This window comes from Danio aesculapii, chromosome 16, assembly GCF_903798145.1.
Source record: "Danio aesculapii chromosome 16, fDanAes4.1, whole genome shotgun sequence".
In the NCBI taxonomy this organism is placed as follows: Eukaryota; Metazoa; Chordata; class Actinopteri; order Cypriniformes; family Danionidae; genus Danio; species Danio aesculapii.
The window spans coordinates 7,668,018-7,693,695 of record NC_079450.1 but is presented as its reverse complement, the minus strand read 5'-3'; the positions used below and the strand labels follow the sequence as shown (position 1 = coordinate 7,693,695).

Here is a 25,678-nt window from a genome sequence, read left to right as displayed (position 1 = left end):
TATCCATCCATCCATCCATCATCCATCTATCCATCCTCTTTTATTTCCATCTATCCATCCATCCATCCATCATCCATCAATCCATAGTTTTTTATTTTTTAAGTGTTCCCATCCATCCATCCATCCTTCCATGTTCTTTTTATATTTCATCCATCCATCCATCCATCCATCCATCCATCCATCCATCCATCCATCCATGTTCTTTATATTCCATCCATCCTTCCATGTTCTTTATATATTTCATCCATCCATCCATCCACCCATGTTCTTTATATTCCATCCATCCATCCATCCATGCATCCATCCATCCATCCATCCATCCATCCATTTTCTTTTATTTTTCTAGTGTTCCCATCCATCCTGTTCTTTTTCTATCATTCTTTATTGCTCCTATTTATCCAACCATGCTATTCTTTTCTAGTTTCTTTTACTGTCCTTCTTTTCCTTGCATTCTTTCCTATTGTTGTTATTTTTGTTTATCCTGTTTGTTGCCTTGTTTCAAATTTAGCTGCTAAATTGAAACTGCAGAAGCTCGATTCTCCATTTCATTCTGAATGGTGTTCAGAATCAGATTTAAAAGCACTTACAAGAGGACTGACACCCATATTTAGCTGCAATCTAAACGTGTCCTATATGACCAGGTACTAAATAGGATCAATTTGGATTTCATGTTGCTTTTTAAAAAAAGCTCTTCACTTTTATACGTCTGTCTGTCTCTCTCTCTCCCTCATGGACCTGTTCAGATGCTTCCATTCATACTCCCATTCTTTTGTGCATCAGGAAAATGACAGTGGAGGTATCTCCAAAATCCCTTTCACACCGAGATAATACCTTATTGGAAATTCATACGCTGAATATCTGTGCCTTCGTGGTATCTGAATATAGGCAGAACAGCATGAATAGTCAGGCGCATGAATATGTCGCAGCTGCGGCTTCGTATTCTTTCCTGAGCAGGGGGAAAAACTCGCTCCGGTGAAAAAGTCAGACAAAAGAAACCTTTTAGTCAACATCGTTGGCATCTATTCAGCGGGAGCTAAACCTGGAGGTGTGATGAGCCTTTGGCCCTCCGTGTTTCTCTCCCGTGGAGCATATGAATCTTTAATTGCGGACTCATAACGGAGATCTGCGAATTCAATCCTGGACTGATGGGCGGCTCTCACATGACTCCACACCCCATCGCATTAAAACCCGACTCCCACCTCACACTTTTCTCACCATGGAAACCTGTCTCTAAGGGCCAGAGAGGCAAAAGGAAAGCTTCTTTATAAAGGACATTCTCCTGGACAACTTCAATGTCACTGAAGCAAAGCTAGACGGGCGCACAAGTAAATCAGTGGAGCAGAACGCCACACCAGCAGCATCGACAAAAAGCAGAATCCATCAGGAGACTTTAAGCCTCCGCAAAAGCCCCATCCACCCCTGGACCAGTGGATAAACTCATATCAAAGCCACCTGGAGGGCAGGAGGAGGAGGAAGCTGTGCCACCGCTGATCTCCTAAGACTATCTTTTTGATCTCCAATCAAATAGGAGAACAAATCTCGCAAAAGCCTGTCAAGAACACGTCCAGGTCATATTTCATCCCCCAAAATCAATAGAAAGAAATAGGAAAATATTTTGTTGTTGTTTCAACAATATGATCCCGTCATTCAGAATCATTCCATGTTTGATGTTTGGCAAAACTTGTGTGACAGTCAAACTTGTTTTTCCTCACAAACCTTCATTTGTAATGGGAAAAAAAGCTGTAAGTTACGATGGCCGGGATATGCAAAACAACATTACAAAGTGTGAAACAATTTTACAAAGCTCGAGACAAATGTACATTTTAAAAAAACATTTTTACCTATCATAAGACACAATTACATAGGAAAAAAAATTTTTTTTATCAATATTTTTTATTATTTTCACATCAATAATTTACAGAGTCATTTCAGTATACATGTAAACATTCTTTTCTAACCACCCTCCACCCCTTTCCCACCCTCCCAAGACAGAACACTTAAACAGACATACTTGTGAGACATTGAGCTGATGTGTAAATTAGGAGGAAATAAACAATAAACAAACAATAATGACAAATACAGGATTAAAGCAATGAAGTGTTCCATCCGCATTTTCAGTCAATGTAACATCCAAGTTATTAATGTATTCAATAAATTTACCCCAAGTCTTCTCAAACATTGAAGAGTTTTTTTTAAGATTAAACATAATTTTTTCAACAGTAACATAAGAAGAAAGTTCTCTAAGCCATACAATATGACTTGGTGGTTCTACTGATTTCCAATGTACAGCAATGCATTTCTTTGCTGCTATCAGAGCCATTTTAATTAAACGTAAATTTTTCCTTTGATCGAACAGAAGAACTGATTCATCCCCCAACAACATAAATCTAGGAAAAACTATTTTACCAAGGACCAAACGAATGTACATTTTAGAAAAAATTTACAAGACGCAAAACACTTTTACAAGTCCCGAAACAAATTTACAATTACAGATTCCTTACTAAGGTCATGAGCTTTGGGTCATGACCGAAAGGACAAGATCTCGGAAACAAGCGGGCGAAATGAGTTTCCTTCGAAGGGTAGCAGGGTGCACTCTTATGGATAGGGTGAGGAGGTCTGACACCCGGGAGGAGCTCGGAAGAGAGCCGCTGCTCCTCCACATCGAGAGAAGTCAGCTGAGGTGGCTCTGTTTTGGATGCCTCCTGGACGCCTACCTAGGGAGGTGTTCCAGGCATGTCCCACCAGGAGGAGGCCTCGGGGAAGATCCAGGACACGCTGGTGGGACTATGTCTCTCGGCTGGCATGGGAACGACTCGGGATCGCCCCGGAGGAGCTGGAGGAAGTGTCTGGGGAGAGGGAAGTCTGGGGTTCTCTCCTAAGACTGCTGCCCCTGCGACCCGGCCCCGGAAAAGCGACAGAAAATAAATGAATGAATGATTCCTTACGGAAAGGGAATGTACCACACACTGGGAGTGACGCGGGGAAAAGTGTTGTTGTTGGTGAGCGTGGTAAATTCGTGCTGTTGAGTGCATGGCGTAAATAAAGTTTATGGTGACAGAACGTGGACTGCAGTCGAGGGTTGTTTTGCCCGTTTTGTGGCAAACACATGAGCAGCTTAACGCGGTTTTGCTTTACGTGTGGTCTGTGGAGTTTATAAAGGACGCAGATACCAGACATACAGCATCAATGTGTTCAATATTTTAACAAGGGTCACTCGTACTCTGTAATCGTGGACATGATGTCAAATCTACAAGGTGTAAACATCTGCTTAAGGACTCTTAACACTAAACTGAATGAAGCCGGTGTTACGGTTCAACTGGTGTTCGTGTTAACTGGTGCCCCATTCCTGATGTAAACTATTCACGTTTGCAGATTGGCAGATTCGTCACTTTTTCACAGCAACAAAACATGCCCATACCAAATAAATATTGTTATTACTTGGTGTCAGTGTCAGTGTAAACATTATTGATTTTAATATTTGTGTGGCAGAACAGCATATAAATGTAAAGAGATAATTATAATTGACATGTCATCCCTACTGAAAAAAACTACTTAAACCATCCTAAGCTGGTTGGCGAGTTTTAGCTGGTTGACCAGCCTGGTTTTAGAAAGGTTTTGGCCACTTCCAGGCTGGTTTCCAGCTATTTCCAGCCTGGTCTTAGCTGGTCAAGCTGGAAAACGACCAGCTAAAACCAGCTTGACCAGCCTTTTTTAAGCTGGACATAGCTGGTTTTGGCTGGGCTCCCGCCTGGCTAAGCTGGTCAAGCTGGTTTTAGCTGGTCATCTCCCAGCCTGACCAGCTAAGACCAGGCTGAAAATGGCTGGAAACTAGGCTGGTTTAGGCTGTTTTTTTCAGTAGGGATCGACGGGATTCGAACCCAGGTCAAAAGGTTTAGTGCGAGTATCAAGCGACCTATCTAACTGAGCTAACCCGGTCTATATGGTAATAGCACAGTTTTGATATCTTTTTCAGTCAACATATGCCACGTTCTGATTGTTTCCATGTACTTGCGTTTACATGTTTCTACATACTCTCACGCTGCCATATTCTCAGAATAGCTCTAATATGTTTTATCGCAGTTGATCAAACCATGATTTTTATAGTTGTTGACGTGTTAACCTGTGTCTACAAAGTCACACACGAGCTGATATTTTTCGGCGTGTGGTACATTCCACGTCACTTCCGGTGTATGGTACATTCTCTTTCCGCAAGGGTTCTGTAATTGTAAATTTGTTTCGGGACTGGTAAAAGTGTTTTGCGTCTAGTTAATTTTTTTTTCTAATATGTAAATTTGTTTCATCCTTGGTAAAATAGTTTAATAGTCTTATGATAGGTAAAAATGTTTTTCAAAATGTAAATTTGTTTCGAGCTTTGAAAAAGTGTTTCACACTTTGTGATGTTGTTTTGCACTTCCCAGCCACAGTAGTAAGTGTTGTTTTAGTGTAATTTACACTCTCAGAAATAAAGGTACGAGAGCTGTCACTGGGGTGGTACTTTTTTAAAAGCTCAAATGTATGTATTAATATCTAAAAATGTCAAGAGGTGCACTTTTGTCCTTTTTAGATACTAATACGTACCCTTGAGGTATTAATAAGGACCCTTTAGCTACAAAAGTGTCCCTTTTGAAAAGGCATTACCCCACTGACCGCTCGCATACCTTTATTTCTCAGAGTGTGTATACTGTTGTAGAATTTAATAACATCTTCAATTGGCTTTCAGTGTTCATTTCAATTTTCCCAGTGATGGGTTGCAGCTGTAAGGGCATCCGCTGTTAAAAACATATGCTGGATAAGTTGGCGGTTCATTCCGTTGTGGCAACCCAAGACTAATAAAGGGACAAAGCCGAAAAGAAATTGAATGAATTCATTAATGTTCATTGCAGTTTTAGTTTTAGCAACTTTAAGATATGTCATATTTTCTTGTTTTTACAGTTTAACCCTAACCCCATCCATCCTGTTTTCTCTATCATTCTTTGCTCCCATTATTGCTCCCATTTATCCAATCATGCTATTGTTTTTCTATTATTTATTCGATCGCTTCTATCCATTCATACATTAATCCATTATCAATCCTGTTCTTTTTCTATTGCTTTTTTCCATTGCCCCATCCAACCATCCATCCATACATCCACCCACCCATCCATCCAACACATCAAAACATCTATCCATCCAGCCATTTTTTCTAAAATCCATCCATCCATCCAATCAACCTACACATCAAAACATCCATCCATTGTTTCTAAAATATATCCATGCAATCTATATATCCATCCTTCCAATGCATCATAACTTCTATCCATACAGCCATTTTTTCTAAAATTCATCCATCTATTTAACCTACACATCAAAACATCCATTCATCCATCCATTGTTTCTGAAATCCATCTATCCATCCATGTTCTTTTTCTGTTGTTCTTTTTATTGGAATAGCCTTCCTGATAATGTCCGAGGCTCACACACACACTCTCGCAGTTCCAAACTAGATTAAAGACCTATCTCTTTGGTAAAGCATACACTCAGTGCATCACTTAGCGTTATGATACATGAATGTTCTCCACACAAGTTTCTTCATCTTGTTTAAATACACTATGAACAGCAGCTACTCTAAATATTCTCTTTAATCTCTATTTCCTCCTGGGAGTACTCATCCCGAGACCCTCAGACCACACATCGCCACTGATTCAATCCAAGACCAGCAACGAGATAATCCCAAGGTTTCCATATCCTGGACCAGGCCGTATCCTGAGCTTTTTCCTCGCCGCTGTCGCCACTGGCTTGCATGGTTCGGGATCTGTGGAGCTGCGCATCGATGAATTTGCTCTTCAGTGTTTGGACTCTCAGTAGTGATTATTAAACCACACTGAACTGAACTGAACTTAAACACTGAAAAATGAACTGACACTGTTTCAATTTATTATGCTCTTCTATGTGAAGCTGCTTTGACACAATCTACATTGTAAAAGTGCTATACAAATAAAGGGGAATTATTGCTCCCATCCATCCATCCATCCAATTAACCCACACATCAAAATATTCATCCATCTATTGTTTCTAAAATATATCCATGCAATCTATCCATCCATGCATCTATCCATCCAACCTACACATCAAAACATCCATCCATCCATTCATCCATCGTTTCTGAAATCCATCCATCCATCCATCCATCCATCCATCCAATCAACCTACAAATCAAAACATCCATCCATCCATTGTTTCTAAAATACATCCATGCAATCTATCCATCCATCCATCCATCATCCATCCATCCAACATACACATCAAAACATCCATCCATCCATTGTTTCTAAAATACATCCATGCAATCTATCCATCCATCCATCCATCATCCATCCATCCAACATACACATCAAAACATCCGTCCATCTATTGTTTCAAAATTCCATCCACCCACCCATCCATCCATCATTTCTAAAATCAATCCATTCATACAGCCATTGTTTCTAAAATCCATCCATCCATCCATCCATCCATCCATCCATCCATCATTTCTATAATCAATCCATTCATACAGCCATTGTTTCTAAAATCCATCCATCCATCCATCCATCCATCCATCCATCATTTCGATAATCAATCCATTCATACAGCCATTGTTTCTAAAATCCATCCATCCATCCATCCATCCATGTTTTTTCCCATCATTATTCTTGGTCCATCCATCTCTTCATCCATTTACCATGTTTTTTTCTCTTGCATTCTTTCCTATTTTTTCCTTATCCATTCTTTCCTCTCCTTTCCTATTTTTGTGCATCCTGTTTTGTTCCCTTGTTTAAAAAAAAAACAAACAAAAAAAAAAAACTAATCAACAGAGTGTAAAATTTCTGATGGCTCTGTGGCTCTCGCCTATTAAATCTGAGCTTTATTTTGTATTCTCTATTGGATTCAAGTCAGGTGATTGGCTGGACCATTCTACAGCTTAATTTATCTTTCTCTGAAAGCATTTGAGAGTTTCCTTGGCTGTGTTTTGGATCATTGTCTTGCTGAAATGTCCAACCTGGTTTCATCTTCATCATCCTGCTAATGTAGATGTTGAACTGAAACAGCTGATATTCATTTACACTGATGAAGGGCAGAGGGTTGCTGAAGAACTACTGAGAGATTTCAGCTGCTGTCTGAGCTTTCACTGCCTTTCTACACCTCCCTTTCTTCATGTGTTCAATACTGTTTCCCTGTGTCATTTCATTTTATTACACATAACTTCATTTGTAAACTAATTAGATTTGTTTTCTTTGCATATATGGATTTCTTTGGTTGTTCCCAACATCTGTTGAAGTCAACAGCACCTTTAGAAATATGTTTACTGAAAAAAAAGGTGACGTGTTCATCGCTTATTTCCCCCACTGTATGTGTGCTCATTGCTGCTCACACATAACAGACGTGTTGATGTTTACAGCGAGCGACTCTGTAGGAGCGCATGCATCACCATGGAGCTCTCATTATGCATTGGCAGGCCAGACTCAAAGAGAAGCTAAATTTGGTGCTCACAGGCCTGATAATGAATGCGTCTCCAGCCTTTCATGTAATCAGACACTTATGAAGAGTCTACATGCTGGCGCTGCTTTGATATCACATTGTTCCTGGACTCCGTGGGGCTCCGGCAACGCCTCGCCATCCTCCCGCTTTAACACGGCTGCTCTTCCTGTTGTTTTTCTCCGCACGTGTCGTCGACATGAACACCGTCATTTGTCTCCAGTCATGACGGATGTTGGGTTTATGCTTTATTTAGATTCACCGAGCTTGGTAGGGTAGCACTATATTTTAAAGTCCGCATGAACCGGAAGCTGCGACCGTTTTTTTTTTCATATCGTGACGCAGTTCGTAGAGAAACGTGATATTAATATTGAAAAAACAGTGGGCGTGGCTTGTTTTTTTACTGTAAGCTGATTGGATGTAGTAAAGTAGGCATTTTATTCAGAAAGATTAGGAAAAGGGGTTTCAGAAAAGTTACTCAATCCTAACAGACTCCTCCCCCTCACAATTTCTTGACAGTTGGAGAGGTGTGGTTAAGTATGTTAGCCACGCCCAATACCTCAGACAGACGTAATCTGAGAACTTACCTGAAAACAATCAGGAAGTGCATTTTCAGATTTCAAGTTTAGATTACAAGGGCAAATCTTTTTTTTTTCTTAATGACATGCACAGATGAATTGTTCACCACAAAATTAGCAATGTGAGCTAACAAAATCAATATGGTTAGTTTTGATTTCATCTGTACTTTAAAGCACGATTCCCTCATTGAACAAATTCAGCTCAAACTACTAACTAGGAACAGGAAATAAGGTAGTAATTGGATAAGATTAGGGATTTAGAATATAGATTAAGGATTTAGACATGAACACCATCCTTTGTCTCCAGTCATATTGGGTTTATGCTATATATATATAATATGATTGTATTATTTGGTAACACTTTATTTTAAGGCACAATTCACGCTGTTGTCAAACCATTGGCAAAGACTTTTAGCTCAATAAACTACTAATTAGGAATAATTAGTAAGGTAGTAGTTGGGTTTAGGTTTTGGGTAGGATTAGGGATATAGAATAGGATGATATTTTATAGCTACTAGTTATAAGCAGTTCATATCTCAATAATAGGAAATTAATAAGCCAATAGTTAAAAGTGTTCAAATAAAGTGTCATCCTTTATGTTAATCTTAATATTTATAATTTAATTAAACTCTTAAAAATAAACATACAGCTGACACTGGGCTGGTAACCTTTCAAAAGAAGCACATTAGTAACTAAACGGTCCATTTTGATATACCTCAGAGGTATGTACTAGTTCCTAAAAAGTTTTGAAGAGGTACACTTTTTCTGTACTAATATGTATCTTTAAGCAACAATAGCCGTTTCTGTACCTTTATTTCTAAGGGTATTGATCATATTTATCATTTAATACACTGTTTACTCAACTTAAATTGAGTCAACTGCAGTACTTTGGTTGAAAATTGAGACAACTCAAAAAAGCTCTGCAGCAAGTTGCTTTACAATACTGAGTTGAGTCAACTTTTTTTTACAGTGTATTAAATGATAAATATGATCAATCCACAGAAATAAAGGTACATAACCTGTCACGGTCGCTAAAAGATTCCATTTATTACCAGATTACATTTATTATACATGTAATTACATTTATTACCAGAAAAAATGACACATTTTTTTTATTTTTTATTTCTTGTTCTGATCCATTTATTTGACCATTTCATTAATTTATCAGACAATGAATCTCTTTATATAAGATATTAAATAATATTTAAATATATCTCAATTTATTATTAAATAATTAATATCAAATGATTTATACAAATATTTGTATGTAGTAAACTGTACCGTATAGTATAGTCACAAATTAATATTAATAATATAAATTGCATTTCAGCAAAGAAATAGTTTATTTTTAATTTATGTATTGATTTAATTAATGTAATTTTACATTTTTTGTAATATTTTATGGATTACAGCACACTAGAAGAATATCAATCTAATGGTCTTTTTAATAATTCATGATACATTTAATAAATTTATTAGATTATCTCCTTTAACACATATATATTACTGAAAAAATATACATCATGCTTTATATATATTAAATTGTATATATATAATATTAGTAACATTAAATATATAGTAAATTGTGTTTTAATGTTTTAATCTATGTAATTATTCATTCATTAAATGTTATAATTTTAATATTTTAGGTATTTGTTTATTATTAGTTATTATGCATCTGTTGCGTTGGCAGGTGTGTTTGTTTGTGTGTGTGTTTGTCTCTCTCTCTCTCTCTCCCTCTTTCCACCTGCAGGCCCCGCCCTAATTACGTAGGCGACGTGCCCTGGGATTGGAGGAAGTAACCCAGGGCGTCCTTTAAAAAGAGATCAACGGGCGTAGGGAGGGAGAGCGAGTTTTGTTGGCGTGTTGTTGAGATTTTGATAAAGTTATTCCTATTGTTGAGTTGTTTTCGTTGATTGTTTCTCGTGCTGTTGTACTAGTGTTGACTTTGTGTTGTATACCTATCCGTGTTTCCCCTTCATATTATTTTTGTTTTGGTTTGTGTGTTTGTTGATTGTCAATATTGTAAATATATACACGGTAAGAGGCAGTAGGGGTTGGACGCCACTTTTCTTTTTTGTAAATATTTTCACCTGTGTTTTTGTTAGTTAGGGAGATGGGTGTAGATTTTGTATTTTTATTTCTGTTATTTTATTAGGTGTAGTAAGTTTCATTTGGGTGTTTAGTTAGAGTATTTTTGTTTATTATTTTATGTGGGTTCACCCCGAGGTATTTGGCTTCACGTTTTTTTTCCTTGGTGATAAAAAAAGAAAAGACAAATAAAAAAAAACAAATAAAGAGACTCTATATAAAGGGGTTATTAAAAGTGAATTAGAAGTGGCCTTGACCCTAGACCAGGGTCGTAACACATCAGTAATAGTATTACTTATAGTCATGATCAAATAAATAGTCTCCATTGCTTAACTTATCCACATTGCCTTAAATGATGTGGTTTGTTCATGTGTTTTGGACTTTATAGTTATTATATTTATATAATTTAACTATATAATTTATAATTTAATAATATAATTTATATAAATTGCATTTTGTAAATTTGCATTGAATGAGAAACTCATGCCACATCGATCCGAATAGAGACTATACGTTTTGCACGAGCGAACAACACTCCCGAAATTTTAGCCAAAAAAAGCGAATTAATTTCTTCCTCGGCTGAGAGATTACCTCAGGACGTCTTTCCAGATCTTGGCTGAGGTTTACTGACTGTACAGGGGAGTCATTAAAGGAAATTAATTAACTAATACGAGGCTTGGGTTTTGCGTCATTGCCACTTGAAGATCCAGAAAGCTCTAAATGATGACAAATACCCTGCTCTCCATGAGTCCCCAGTGTCTTAAAGCAGCCACAAGACAAGACAGACTGTATCCGGAGCTGAAAACACTCTCCTTCAGACAGACAGAGCTCCTCTGCTGTTTAAATACAGTAATTAATGAGTCTGACAATAAAATAAGACACACTAGTATAATAGCAGACTAATCACTTTTGTAAAACATGCTCATCCATTTATTATTAGGAGATGCATTTATTATATTTAGGAGATGAACGCATTCATTTGTCAGTTAGGATGGGCACACATTAATATTAATATATTTAGTTATTTATTTATATTGAGTTTTTGACAACACTACCATGCAGTACTCTGGATATTTTTTTTATTATGCCATTTTTTGATTGAAATTTTTTGTTCAAATGTTAATTAGTTTATTTATTTATATATTTATTACATCTGCTTTATATTTTATTTATAAATTTCGGCAATATCACTTTTTAAACTACTTTATATTTATTTATTTTATGCATGGATGGCAAATTTTCAATGTATGTAATTTTATTTTGATTTATTCATTTAATTTTCCACTTTCTAGACTATTTTAGAAGCATGATATATTATAAGAGGAAAATGATGTTCCTTTTTGGACACAATTACCATCTAGTATTAAGACTTTTTAATAATAATTATAATAATAATAACAACATTAATAACAATAACAACATTAAAAATAAAATAATGGTTGTTGTTACTGTTACTAGTAGTAGAAGTAGTTATATTTAAATTCTAAAAATAATTATAATAAAATATTATAATTAGTGTTTAATTATTAGCATATACAAATGTGTATTCAATTTATTAATTAATTAAAAGTTGTAATATATACATATATATATATATATATATATATATACACATACATACATATATACAGTTGAGGTCAGAGTTATTAAACCCCCTGAATTATTAGCCTCCCTGTTTATTTTTTCTGTTTAACGGAGAGAAGATTTTTTCAACACATTTCTAATCATAATAGGTTTAATAACTCATTTCTAATAACTGATTTATTTTATCTTTGCCATGATGGCAGTAAATAATATTTGACTAGATATTTTTCAAGACACTTCTATACAGCTTAAAGTGACATTTAAAGGCTTAACTAGGTTAATTAGGTCAACTAGGCAGGTTAATGTAATTAGGCAAGTTATTGTATAATGATGGTTTGTTCTGTAGACTATCAAAAAAATATAGCTATAGGGGGCTAATAATATTGACCTTAAAATGGGTTTTAAAAAAATCAAAACTGCTTTTATTTTAGCCGAAATAAAACAAACAAGACTTTTTCCAGAAGAAAAAAATATTATCAGACATACTGTGAAAATTTCCTTGCTCTGTTAAACATCATTTGGAAAATTCAAAGGGGGTTTAATAATTCTGATTTCAACTGTATACTCACACACGCACTGTCTCAAAAAAATCCAAGCTAAATTAATTCTGTCAGAATTTCATGAAAATGCCCCCAACTTTATGTATATTTTGTAAATAGAGGAAATTATATGATATACGTTTTTCACCTCACCTGATTTATATCACTGCATTACCTTGTTAAACAATCATAACCAAATATTGACAGAATGCTTCAATTTTATTACTTGCATACTAAATTAGCACGCACAGAATTAAAGCAACGTTTACATATCGAATCATTAATTGCAATCTGACAAACAGTGCGATGTTGCGTCTTCATGGCTCAGTACCATGTCTTTGACAGTGGTGATATTTTCAACAGTATGACGCCATACTGATCCAGTGCAATCAATTTTCGCCAAACAAGTAATCCAATCCACCATTTGTCCAGTTTTGAAGGTGAACCACTGTAGCCTTTCAGTTCTCGTAAACCTTTGATCAAACTCTTATCTCCATTCGAAAACACCATTTTATTTAAGCCTTTCGCAGCTAAAAAATAAATACGTCATCATTACGTCAACGGCAAGGAAAGTAAATAAAAGGATTATTATAATGCACAGATTGCGCTGCTATTCCTGTATGAAATTTAGTAAGTCTGATTCCTGTAGGATGATAAGCAGTCTTATTTTTTATGATATATTACTGTTTGGTTTATATATATATATATATATATATATATATATATATATATATATATATATATATATATATATATATATATATATATATATATATATATATATATATATACCAAGCAATAATATATATACATACAGTTGAAGTCAGAATTATTAGCCCCCCTTTGATTTTTTATTTATTTTTTATTTCCCAAATGATGTTTACCAGATTCAGGAAATTTTCACAGTATGTCTGATAATATTTTTTCTTCTGGAGAAAGTCTTATTTGTTTTATTTTGTCTAGAATAAAAGCAGTTTTTTTTTTTATGAACCATATTAGTGTCAAAATTATTAGCCCCTTTAAGCTATATATTTAGTCTACAGAACAAACCATCATTATACAATAGCTTGCCTAATAACTCCTAACCTGCCTAATTAACCCAGTTAAGCCTTGTCACTTAAAATGTCACTTTAAGCTGTATAGAAGTGTCTTGAAAAATATCTAGTCAAATATTATTTACTGTCATCATGACAAAGATAAAATAAATCAGTTATTAGAAATGAGTTATTAAAACTATTATGATTAGAAATGTGATGAGAAAAATCTTCTCTCCGTTAAACAGAAATTGGGGGAAAAAATAAACAGGGGGGGCTAATAATTCTGACTTAAACTGTATATATATTCTCTATGTAATTAAAAAAATAGAGATACATTAGTTTATTTTATTTATTTATTCATTTTCCTTCGGCTTAGTCCCTTTATTCATCAGGGGTTTCCACAGTGGAATGAACCGCCAACTTATCCAGCATATGTTTTTGAACTGTGGGGGAAACCCAACCAACATGGGAAGAACATACAAACTCCACACTGAAATGCCAACCGACCCAGCTGGGACTCGAACCAGCGACCTTCTTGCTGTGAGGTGACAGTGCTAACCACTGAGCCACCGTGTCACCCTAGTTTATATTACTATTTAGTTATCTTTTCTATTCTTTATTTAGTCGCTGTTTTATTTTTACAAATCCAGTATCGTAATTTGTTCACTCATTTAGCCTATTCCACCCTTGCCTGTTCCAACAGTCTGCATTACACTTGCACTCAATTAAAAAATATATAGCATTTTGATTCATATGACAGGTTGTAATGTTATAATAATGTATAATGTATGTTATAAATGTGCAATAACCATTATAAACTGCATTACGTCAAAACAATGATCGAATTAAAGAAAGTTTTATGGTTTAATAATACAACACCATCATCACCTCATCCAAATACCACACAGGTTTTAATAATAATAAGAGAAGTTGCACTGTATATGTTCACACGCAGATTGACCGTTGTTGTGTTTGTTGAGCTGGTAAATGTTTGAGTGTTACGGTAATTCAGAGTAAAGTGTTGAAATTCTAGAGTTAGATAAAGATAAAATAACTCTCTCAGTGTTAGTAGCTGATTTGCCTCCTTATCATACATGTATCTAATGCTAATACGGTGTTGACTACTACATCCGGGAACGTATGCAGCAATATCCCTGGAGGATTTTTCCAGACACCATTTTCCAACACATGCTCATTGTGAAAACGTAGCCCTGCGGACGTTTCTGGAGACAGCGAATTACGCAGGCGGAGGTACGTAAGGCCGCATTTCATTTCTTTAAACGAACGTTACGGGGGCGGTGTGACGGCGTTCCTTTTCGCGTTTACCAGCTGACCGCTTACCTCCGTATGGAAGGTATTCCGGCTGCAACCTGTTTGTCCCGTTAGCGCGCCACGTCCGTCGGCAGATTTGAGATGCAGAAAGCAGTTGACCACGAAGACGGGGGTTCGAGTCCGGTGAAGAGCGGTTCCAGAAAGCAGGTAAGACGAAAACATAATCCAAAATATAAAACAAACAAGCAAATAGCAGGGTGAGGATGTGGTAAAAAAAAAGTCAGACGAGGGCTTTTATTTTTTTGGATTGCTTTTGAAACGTGTTGGTTGGGTTTAGGGTTTAGTGGCTGGGTGTGTCAATCGATAAAATTTGTTGGGATTAGGTAAGGGGGAGGGTGGGTCAGTCGATCGATCGCTCAGTCAGTCAGAAAGTCTGTCCAAAAGTGAGTCGACAGCGGCCTCTAGTGGGTTTACGTGAGAACAGCAGGCGCGAATGCCACTCGCGAGGGAAATTTGAGATCTTGAAAAGCGTACACGGTGACCTCGGGTCACGGGACATATTTCGCGGTCTCCAGAAACGTCTGTGGAGGTACGTTTTCAGAATGAGCCTGGGTTGCCATTTTCTTCTGCCACGAGGAGCAATGAGAAGAAGCAACTGGTGAGTAAAAGTACTTAAAATGTTTGTATATAGACATTTGACATCCAAATCGTTATATATACGTTAGTTTTAAATATCTCACAAAAAAAGCATTATTTTTCATCTTTATTTTGATCTGTACTAGCTATGTTACATTAAAACTAAAGAAAATAAAGCTGTCAAAACTGCTCCTTTTGGTTTTGATCTAAGAGTGTTAACACATAACACTGAGTGGTGTTTATATGACCCTTTGTGGTGTTACACTATAAGAGTTTGCTAATTAACACTCTCTGAGTGTTGATAATGTTAACTCTTTCAAAAGTGTTATTTTAACACTTTTATAGTGGTTCCCTTATAAACTCTGAGGGAGTGTTAATTTTAACTCTAAGGTAGTTAAATCTCCTGTCTGAAATTTGCAGTGTAGTATCCGTCCACTAGCGAGGCTAACTATATATGTTCATCATTCATTTTCTTTTCAGCTTAGTCCCTTTATTAATCCGGGGTCGCCACAGCAGAATGAACCACCAAATTATCCAGCACTCTTTTACACAGTGGATGCCCTTCCAGCTGCAACCCATCTCTGGGAAACATCCACACACACTCATTCACACTCATACATGACAATTTAGCTTACCCAATTCACTTGAACCACATGTCTTTTGACTGTGGGGGAAACCGGAGCACCTGGAGGAAACCCACGCAAACGCAGGGAGAACAAGCAAACTCCACACAGAAATGCCAACTGACCCAGCCGAGGCTCGAACCAGCGACCTTCTTGCTGTGAGGCGACAGCACTACCTACTGCACCACCCCTACTATATATGATATATAACTATTCTATAACTTCCATAATTTCTATTTCTCCATAGTTTAGATTCTATTGTTATATTTTCACTTTATTTTGTTACTGTTGTTGTTATTTCAAGGTCACGAGTTGTTGTGTATATGACAAATAAAATAGAATTTTATTATATTATTAATATATAATTATTGTTGTAGTTTATACTCCATTAATTCATGTTAGCGAGGGTCCTTTCAATAATAAACCCAATATACAATTTGAGTAATTTAGTCATTTTATCATTGCACTGTATATGTTATGTTCACAAGCAGACTGACCGTTGTTGTGGTTGTTGATCTGGAAGTACCCGTCCACTAGCGAGGCTCCGTTGTTGAAGTGTTGGGTCATGTGATCCAGCCAGTTTGCCTCCAGACTCCAGACGCCGTCGCTCTGCGTTTCCACTCGAAGAGGAACTTTAACAGTGTAGTACTTGAGCTGAGCTGAACGCCGACCCGGGTAATTAAACAGACCGAAGAGCTCGGCTCCTGCACACACAACACACACACACACACTTAATCAAACACACTTAACACAGAGCAATGCTAATCAAGAATGGGGATTAACAATAATCAGTCAGCTGAAACAGATCATATATAGAGCAATGGGATGTTTTTATTTGTTAAAACATTTTATAATATTATAATATATCCACTGCTGTTCATTTTGTATCACCATTCATTTCTTTAAATAATAGTTTATTTTTGCTCATTTCGATTGTGTTCATTCATTCTTTTTCTTTCAGCTTAGTCCCTTTATTAATCAGGGGTTCCCACCGCCGACTTATCAAGCATAAGTTTAAAGCAGCGGATGCCCTTTCAGCTGCAACCCATCACTGGGAAACACCCATACACTCTTGCATTCACACACATACACTACGGACAATTTAACTAACCCAATTCACCTATCGTTCATGTCTTCGGACTGTGGGGGAAACCGGAGCACCTGGAGGAAACCCACGCGAACATGGGGAGAACATGCAAACTCCACACAGAAACGCCAACTGACCCAGCCGGAACTCGAACCAGCGACCATTTTTCATTCATTATTTGAATTATTATTATCAGTAGTAGTAGCACTATTATTATTAGAACTATTATTATATTTATCATCACCTTTATTATTATTATTCTTGTCACCATTATTATCAACATTTATTATTATAATTATTATTATTATCAACATGTATTATTATTATTATTATTATTATTATTATTATTATTATCATCATCATCATTTATAATCATCAGCATTTATTATTATTATTATTATTATTATTATTATTATTATTATTATTATTATTATTATTACTATTATCATTTATTATCATCATCATTTATTATTATTATTATTATTATTATTATTATTATTACTATCAACATGTATTATTATTATTATCATCATCATAATCATTATCATTTATTATTATTATTATTATTATCATAATCATCATCATCATCATCATTTATTATTATTATTATCATCATCATCATTTATTATTACTATTATTAATGTCAACATATATTATTATTATTATCAACATTATTATTATCAACATGTATTATTATTATTATTATTATTATTATTATCAACATGTATTATTATTATTATTATTATTATTATTATTATTATTAATAATATTATAAACATGTATTATTATTATTATTATTATTATTATTATTATTATTATTAACAACATTATTATTATTATTATTATTATTATTATTATTATTAACATTATTATTATTATTATTATTATTATTATTAACAACATTATTATTATTATTATTATTATTATTATCAACATGAATTTTTATTATTATTATTATTAACATTATTATTATTATTATTATAACATATATTATTATTATTATTAACAACATTATTATTATTATTATTATTATTATTATTATTATTATTATTATTAACAACATTGTTATTATTATTATTATTATTATTATTATTATTATCAACATATGTTATTATTATTATTATTATTATTATCATTATTATTATTATATATTATTATTGATGTCATCATATATTATTATTACTATTACTATTATTATTATTATTATCATCATCTTCACTATTATTGGTACTGGTATTATTATTATTATTATTTCAAATAAAAAAACTAGTATTATGATTATAGTTTCAGTTAACTACAGTATAGTGGTATTTAATACGAATTTATTCATAATTTTTTATTAATTACACACCTGTTAGCTTCGGTCCATTAAACAATTAACCCAAATAACAACACTGTCAAGATGTAGCTAATAACAATATACTGCATTCTTTAAATAAATAGAAATATGCAGAGATAAACACGTCTGAGCATGAGACTAAAACCCCAACCATCATAACCCGCAGTTAATCTGCTCTTGTCAGCAGCTTTATGAGCTCATTTGCGTTGTGAAGTGTGTGATCTTTGGCTGTGGTCCTTCACACTTAATTAATGATCTTGTAGATGAGCTTAACAACTAATTAGCCGGAGTCCTGGTCCGGCAGAGGTGAGTAATTAGGGAAATTAACTGATGTAGGGACAATCTGAACCAGCATTTAGGAGCATCGTTTCTCCACTATTGACCATCCGTTCGTCTCAATGTTATTTCGTTTGGCTGCGAAACAAAAAATGCTGTTTACATCTGCCACAGAGAGAAAATGAGAGAGCGCTTAATGGATGACGAGGCTGCAAGATGAATTTGTTTGTGTGCCTGGCTTAAAGCCGCCCTGTTTCGCAGACCTATATTAGAACTAATGGGAAATTGACCGAAGAGATAAATATGGATGCACTTTTGTTGTGGCAGCGATCGTTTTAGACTGCATTGAGTCATTAAGCGAGGCTGACGGGACCAGGAGAAGCAAACCAGAGCCAACAGTCTCAATGCTTTTACTTGCTGTGAATATATATATATATATATATATATATATATATATATATATATATATATATATATATATATATACAAGTGTTTATTGTTTTGCAGTTCGGGGACATTTCTATACCTAATACTGATTCCTGTAATGTGCACATAGTGCATCTGCGTCACTTTAGAACATGCCAATTTAGATTTTAGTTTAGCTCTTTTTGTAAACAGTGTACATAATTGAAAGTATTTACACCCCCTAATTTATTCATTCATTTTCCCTTGGCTTATAAAGGGATATTTATTAGGGGTTACCACATCGGAATGAACTGCCAACTTATCCAGCATATGTTTTACACAGTGGATGCCCTTCCATCTGCAATCTAGTACTGGGGAACACCCATACACACTCATTCACACACATACACCACAGACAATTTAGTTTATTCAATTCACCTATAGAGCATGTGTTTGGACGGTGGGGGAAACCCACACCGGGTTTGTACCTGGAGGAAACCCACACCAACACGGGGAGAACATGCAAACTCCACACAGAAATGCCAACTGACCCATCGGGGACTCGAACTAGCGACCTTCTTGCTGTAAGGCGACAGTGCTAACCACTTAGCACCCTCCCCTAATTTAGTACACACTACTGCTCCCAACCTTTTCTATATAACTCAGTTTTTTGACCACACTTCGTTATTATTGTTCATTTATTCATTTGCTGGAAATTAGAACTGAATTTATAAATAGTTTTGAAGCAAATCTTTGTGCTTAACAAACTAAATTATATATGTAGGGATGTCATCAGTGGATTGAGTTTCCACCGTTTCCTTACTCCACGAAAGTAAAGTAGTAAAAGTAAAGAGAAAGTAAAGAGGCCGAATGGAGGAGGCTTGTTCTTTATCCTCGTTCTGCAGATGCTTTGTTTAACTGTTTTCTCACTAGTGAATCGTTCAGTTTTTCCAATTACAAAGTCCGCCATGTATCAAGCAAATGCACCATGGCGCAACGCAACTGACTCTTAAATGGAATAGGAGATGATACTCTAATTAGTTTAATGCACGTTGTTCAAAACACTCCCATAACTCATTCAGAGAATAAGCACAACCCTGTTAGACCAAGCGTCGCGGCGCAGTGTATTTTTCCATCCTTAAAATAGCAAAAGCGGATTTTCTTAATCCTTTTGCTCCATTCACTTCAGATTTGCACCTAGATCATTAAAATAGAGCCCCTTGTTTTCACTAGTTGTTTGAATATCAGAATTGAGAATTTGGGGGCAGAAATCTGTTTCATTGTAATGCAAGTAAATCAATAATTATTAGTAATATTATTTTTGAATGGTATTTATTTCAGTAAAACTATGGTATTTCTTTTTATTACTGCATGTATGCTTGCTAACTATTTAATATTAATTAAATGGCTCATTTCTTTCATATAAATAATCGGAATATATTAGTTTTGATCAAATAAGGGAGTGACGTGTGTCACATTTTGGTAACACTTTATTTTGATGGCCCATTTGAGTATAAGTAGACTGTCTGCTTAATATCTGTTGATACTGCTCCTTCAACAGACATTTAACTGACTATAAGAAACTTTCCATGTACATGTCAACTTAAACTAACCCCTAACCCCAACCTAACAGTCTACTTATAATCTAATGTGAATTAGTTGGCATGTAGATCCAATGATACTTAAATTCAACAAGCGGACCATCAAAATAAAGTGTGACCCACATTTTCTTTACGCTGTACCACATATTAATGAAATATAGCAAATATTAAAGCAACACTGAACTACTGAAATAAAACCAGTCCACTTTGCATCTTTAAAAAACAGTCTGATAGATGACGTGTGAAGAAAGTAATGCTCTTCACACTTGAAAGCCTGCATTTCAGTGACATTCGCTATCAATTCCAGAGGGGTCTGGTAAAGCATTGGACATTTAGTGGTGAAACAACCTCACAAATGCCCCGTTCCAGACCTCAGAGCTCTGTGTGATCACTTTTAACCCGCCTGACAAGGTCAAACATGCTGGAATATCTGCAGTTCCCACCGCCGACCAACAAGACATGTCATCAAATGTTTGCCTAAGCCGCATTTGAATTGCATCATATCAACACCCAAACACATCCGCAAAAGTCCTGACCTCCGTCTTCGTGGGAGCTGATAAATGTGCACACACTCGGATGTGGTTTGCATCCCAACAGCTGATTAAGAAAGTTTCCGGCAGATATAAATACAGAGGGGAAAATAAAGATTGAACACGTCATGCTTTTTCCTGCCAATAATATTTCTAAAGGAGCTGTTGACATAAAATTGAACCAGATTTTGGTAAAAACCTAAACAAAATAAACATAAAGATAGAACAAATCTGAAATTCCGTGTAATAGCAATGTAATGACAGAAGGAGAAAGTGCTGAACTACTGAAACGTATTTAATGCTTAATATAAAAGGCTTTTTTGGTGATGGCAGCTTAAAGACGCCTCTCATATGGAGAATGAAGTCACATGCATTGCTCAGTGTGTACACTCAGAGTGTGAAATATGGATGGTTCTGTGGGTCTTATCTATCAAATCTGATCTTTAGCTTATATTCTCTATTGGATTCGAGTCAGGTGATTGGCTAGGCCATTCCACAGCTTGATTTTCTTTCTCTGAAAGCATTTGAGAGTTTTCTTGGCTGTGTCATTATGATCATTGTCTTGCTGAAATGTCCACCCTGGTTTCATCTTCACCATCCTGATAATGTAGATCACAGCTTTTCAATTATTTTGTCATGGGGGCCAGTTAATGAAAAGCATCCCAAATGAAGGGCCGGAGAGATATGACTTGCAATATGAGTGATGACACAACAGCATATACTGTAAGAGCCCATATGTTGTATTTTTGCTCCTTAAGACACCCACGTTGTATTTTTCTACATTAAAATGTTAATACGATGTATTTTGAAACTACATAACATCAGTGCATTGTACAATGTGGCTTTTTTTCTCAAACATTCAAATGTTGTATTTCAAAGCACAATAAAAGCTGTGCATTTCTTTAGTAGGCTTCTAATACATTCAGACACATTCATATGTTATGTTTTGATTTGCATAACAATTAGGGATGCAACAGTTTTAGATATTGGTTGTACAATTATAGTCTGAAGAATAATCATGGTTATATTAGGTATTTAAATGAACTGTTGTTATCATCTGCGTTCATACATACATAATCATTTTAATAATTTGTCTAACATATCTTTTGTTTACATTGCACAGAAAGCCATGCACAACTCGACGCTATGGCGTGAGATGTTTTCTACTGTGCGTCTGAATGGTGTGAGCGCATCGCACGTGTATTGGCATATATTTTTACATTGGAAATAATGAATCTGCATGCAGAAAATATGCAACATGTAAATGGCCGGCTGCTATAGTTAATACAGTGTGCGTGCGTATTAGCCTTGGTATATAAGCTCGGAAACTAGTGCACAGGTGGCATAACTTTGTTTAGTTGCAGCAATTTCGGTCCGTGCAACAGAAACACGCTGTTGAGAAGCCTTTAAGCTTAAGTATCCAAATGTTTTCGGCTGCTCACACCACTCACTTAATGTCAGGTGACTCACACTCTGCGCAGCCTTCAACTGCAGCTTGTGCTCGTGTCACTACATAACTATATCCTGGCCCAGGCCGTATCCTGAGCAGCTACTGTGGTGGTCATGGAAAACTGGAGAGCATGAGACTGATTCCTGTGATGCTCCAGGGGCAGACGAGTCTTCGCTGAGGTCCAGCTTCCAGCCTCGACTGCAGCTCTGCACAAGAAGTTTGGCCAGTGGAGAAATGGTCGTGCCCAACTGAGCCTGGTTTCTCTCGAGTTTTTTTAATTCTTCACTTTTGCCAATTGGTGAAGCTTTTTCTTCTCCGCTGTCGCCACTGGCTTGCATGGTTCGGGATCTGTAGAGCTGCACATCCATGGATTTGCTCTTCAGTGTTTGGACTCTCAGTAGTGATTATTAAACCACACGGTACTGAACTAAACTGAACTGAACTTAAACACTGAAAACTGAACTGACACTGTTCCAATTTACTATGATTTTTTATGGGAAGCTGCTTTGATACAATCTACATTGTAAAAGCGCTATACAAATAAAGGTGAATTGAATTGAATTGAATATAGTGGCCGTTTTTCCACTGAACTAAATTTATTTTTGATGTCTTGTCACACTATTTGGAAGGCCAGAACAAATTGCCTGGTTCGGCCCACGGGTTGCCAGTTCAATAGCTCTGATGTACATGTTGGACTGAAGCAGCTAATATATATTCACAATGATGAAGGGATGAGGGTTTCAGAATAACTACTAAGAGATTTCAGCTGCTGTCTGGACTTTCACTGCCTTTCTACACCTCCATTTCTTCATGTGTTCAATACTTTTTTTCCCTGAGCCATTTCATTTCATTACACTTAACTTCACTTGTAAACTAATTAGTTTTGTTTTCTTTGCATATTTGGATTTCATTGGTTTTCACCAACATCTGGGGAAAAATTCAAGTCAACAACACCTTAAGAAATGTGTTTTCTGAGAAAAAATGGTGACGTGTTCATTACTTATTTTCCCTGCTGTGTATACAGAAGGCTATTTGGGTGGAAGGGGGTGGGGGTTAGCTTTGTTCATTAGTTTGTGTAAAACATATGCATGCTTTACTGAATCAAATTCACACATTTAATTCAATTGCACATAATTCATTAATCAAACTCATTTAAGCCTTCACTGTATGATGGATAATGAGTGGATTCTGACCTGCTGGTAACCTCCGATGGGCTTTTGCAACAGGTGTGTGATTCTCAAAGGTATTTGATATAAAACAGCATTTTTTTTCTCCAAACGATAACAAGTTTGCATTCCTACGTCGATTAATACATGATCATGAAATAGTTGTAATTACTTTGTGTTTTACTTCCATTTGTCTGTTAAAATACACACTATTATTTTAATTTGACTTTTTTTCTTTGTTTTAACGGTAGGCTATACTGTATATACTGTAGATACAAACAAAATGTGTCAAACTGTATTGAGACTCCCAACTGAATATTTTCTGGAAGTGATCCGGGATTTACAGAGGTATGAACCATTAAAGCGGCAGTCATCTTTATATTAACTTATTTTTATTATTATATTTATATTAACTCTCAAATGTGCTCTATTGGATTGAGCTCTGGTGACTGTGGAGGCCATTTGAGTACTGTGAACTCATTGTCATGTTCAAGAAACCAGTCTGAGATGATTCAGGCTTTATGACATGGTGCTTTATCCTGCTGCACGTTGCCATCAGAAGATGGGTATACTGTGGTCATAAAGGAATGGACATGGTCAGCAACAATACTCAGGTAGGCTGTGGCGATGACACGATGCTCATTTGGTACTAATGAGCCCAAAGTGTGCCAAGAAAATATCGCCCACACCATTACACCACCACCACCAGCCTGAACCGTTGATACAAGGCAGGATGGATCCATGCTTTCATGTTGTTGATGCCAAATTCTGACCCTACCATCCGAAAGTCACAGCAGAAATGGAGACTCATCAGACCAGTCAACGTTTCTCCAATCTTCTATTGTCCAGTTTTGGGGAGTCTGTGTGAATTGTAGCCTCAGTTTCCTGTTCTTCGCTTACAGGAGTGGCACCCAGTGTGATCTTCTGCTGCTGTAGCCCATCCGCCTCAAGGTTGGACGTGTTGTCCGTTCAGAGATGCTCTTCTGTTTCTTGGTTGTAACGAGTGGTTATTTGGGTTACTGTTGACTTTCTATCAGCTCGAATCAGTTTGGCCATTCTCCTCTGACCTCTGGCATCAAAAAGCATTTGTCTTGTTGGCATTTGACAGGACTGTCTCACACTGGATATTTTGTGATTGGCTGATTAGAAATTTGCTTTAACGAGCAGTTGGACAGGTGTACCTAATAAAGTGGCCGACAACTGTACGTTAATAAGGGCTCTAGACTGTGACTAAATAGCTGCAAATGAAAGGAAAAGATTTGCCATTTCAACTATACTTTAAAAGCTAATAAATCAGAGCTGTCATTCCCAACTGCACTCACTTCACCAAAATTTACCATAGTTTTACTGTAGGAAGTTTTTTTTGTCGCAGAAAGTGGTGTATTTTCATATTAAATGTTTGTATTTTGTTATTAATGTTTGAGATCTTACTTTATATTAGCTGGCCTTAACTACAATGTACTTGCATCAAAATATAAATACAATGTACTTACTGTGTTCATATTGTATTGCACTGCACTTCTGGTCGTGAGGTGGGATACGAGTCAGGTTAGGGACAGGTTTAGTGGTATGGGTAGGTTCAGGGGTGGGTTAAGGTGTAAGGGATGGTCAACAGTGTAAATAAAGATGTCATTTCATAAATTAAATGCATGCAGGTATTTAATTAACCATAAAACATGTATTTACACAATAAGTACAATGTAATCTCAGTGTACTGTAAGTACATATTAGTTAAGGCCACCAATTATAAAGTAGGTACATGTTTTAAATATAATAAATGGAATATAATTACAGTGTTTTTGTTGCATCACATCAGATGCTGTGCATTTGTATTTCTATTAAATGTCTTTAGGCTACTGTTTAAATACCATAAACTATTTATTTAGGCTACTTTTATATGTTAGTGAGGTGCTACGCCTGTGATTGTCAAGGTTTATAAATACAGCATGAATAAATACATGATAAAATTA

The 25,678-nt window shown here is 35.8% G+C and overlaps 1 protein-coding gene across 1 annotated transcript in view; it reads right to left on the bottom strand.

The window, feature by feature from the left end:
* LOC130243405 (raftlin-like) overlaps positions 1-25,678 on the bottom strand; it is a 227,051-nt gene that overhangs the window by 57,868 nt on the left and 143,505 nt on the right. Inside the window, exon 6 of the mRNA XM_056475567.1 lies at positions 16,352-16,558. Coding sequence (XP_056331542.1) covers positions 16,352-16,558 — 207 coding nt within the window. The remainder of the gene's footprint in view (positions 1-16,351; positions 16,559-25,678) is intronic.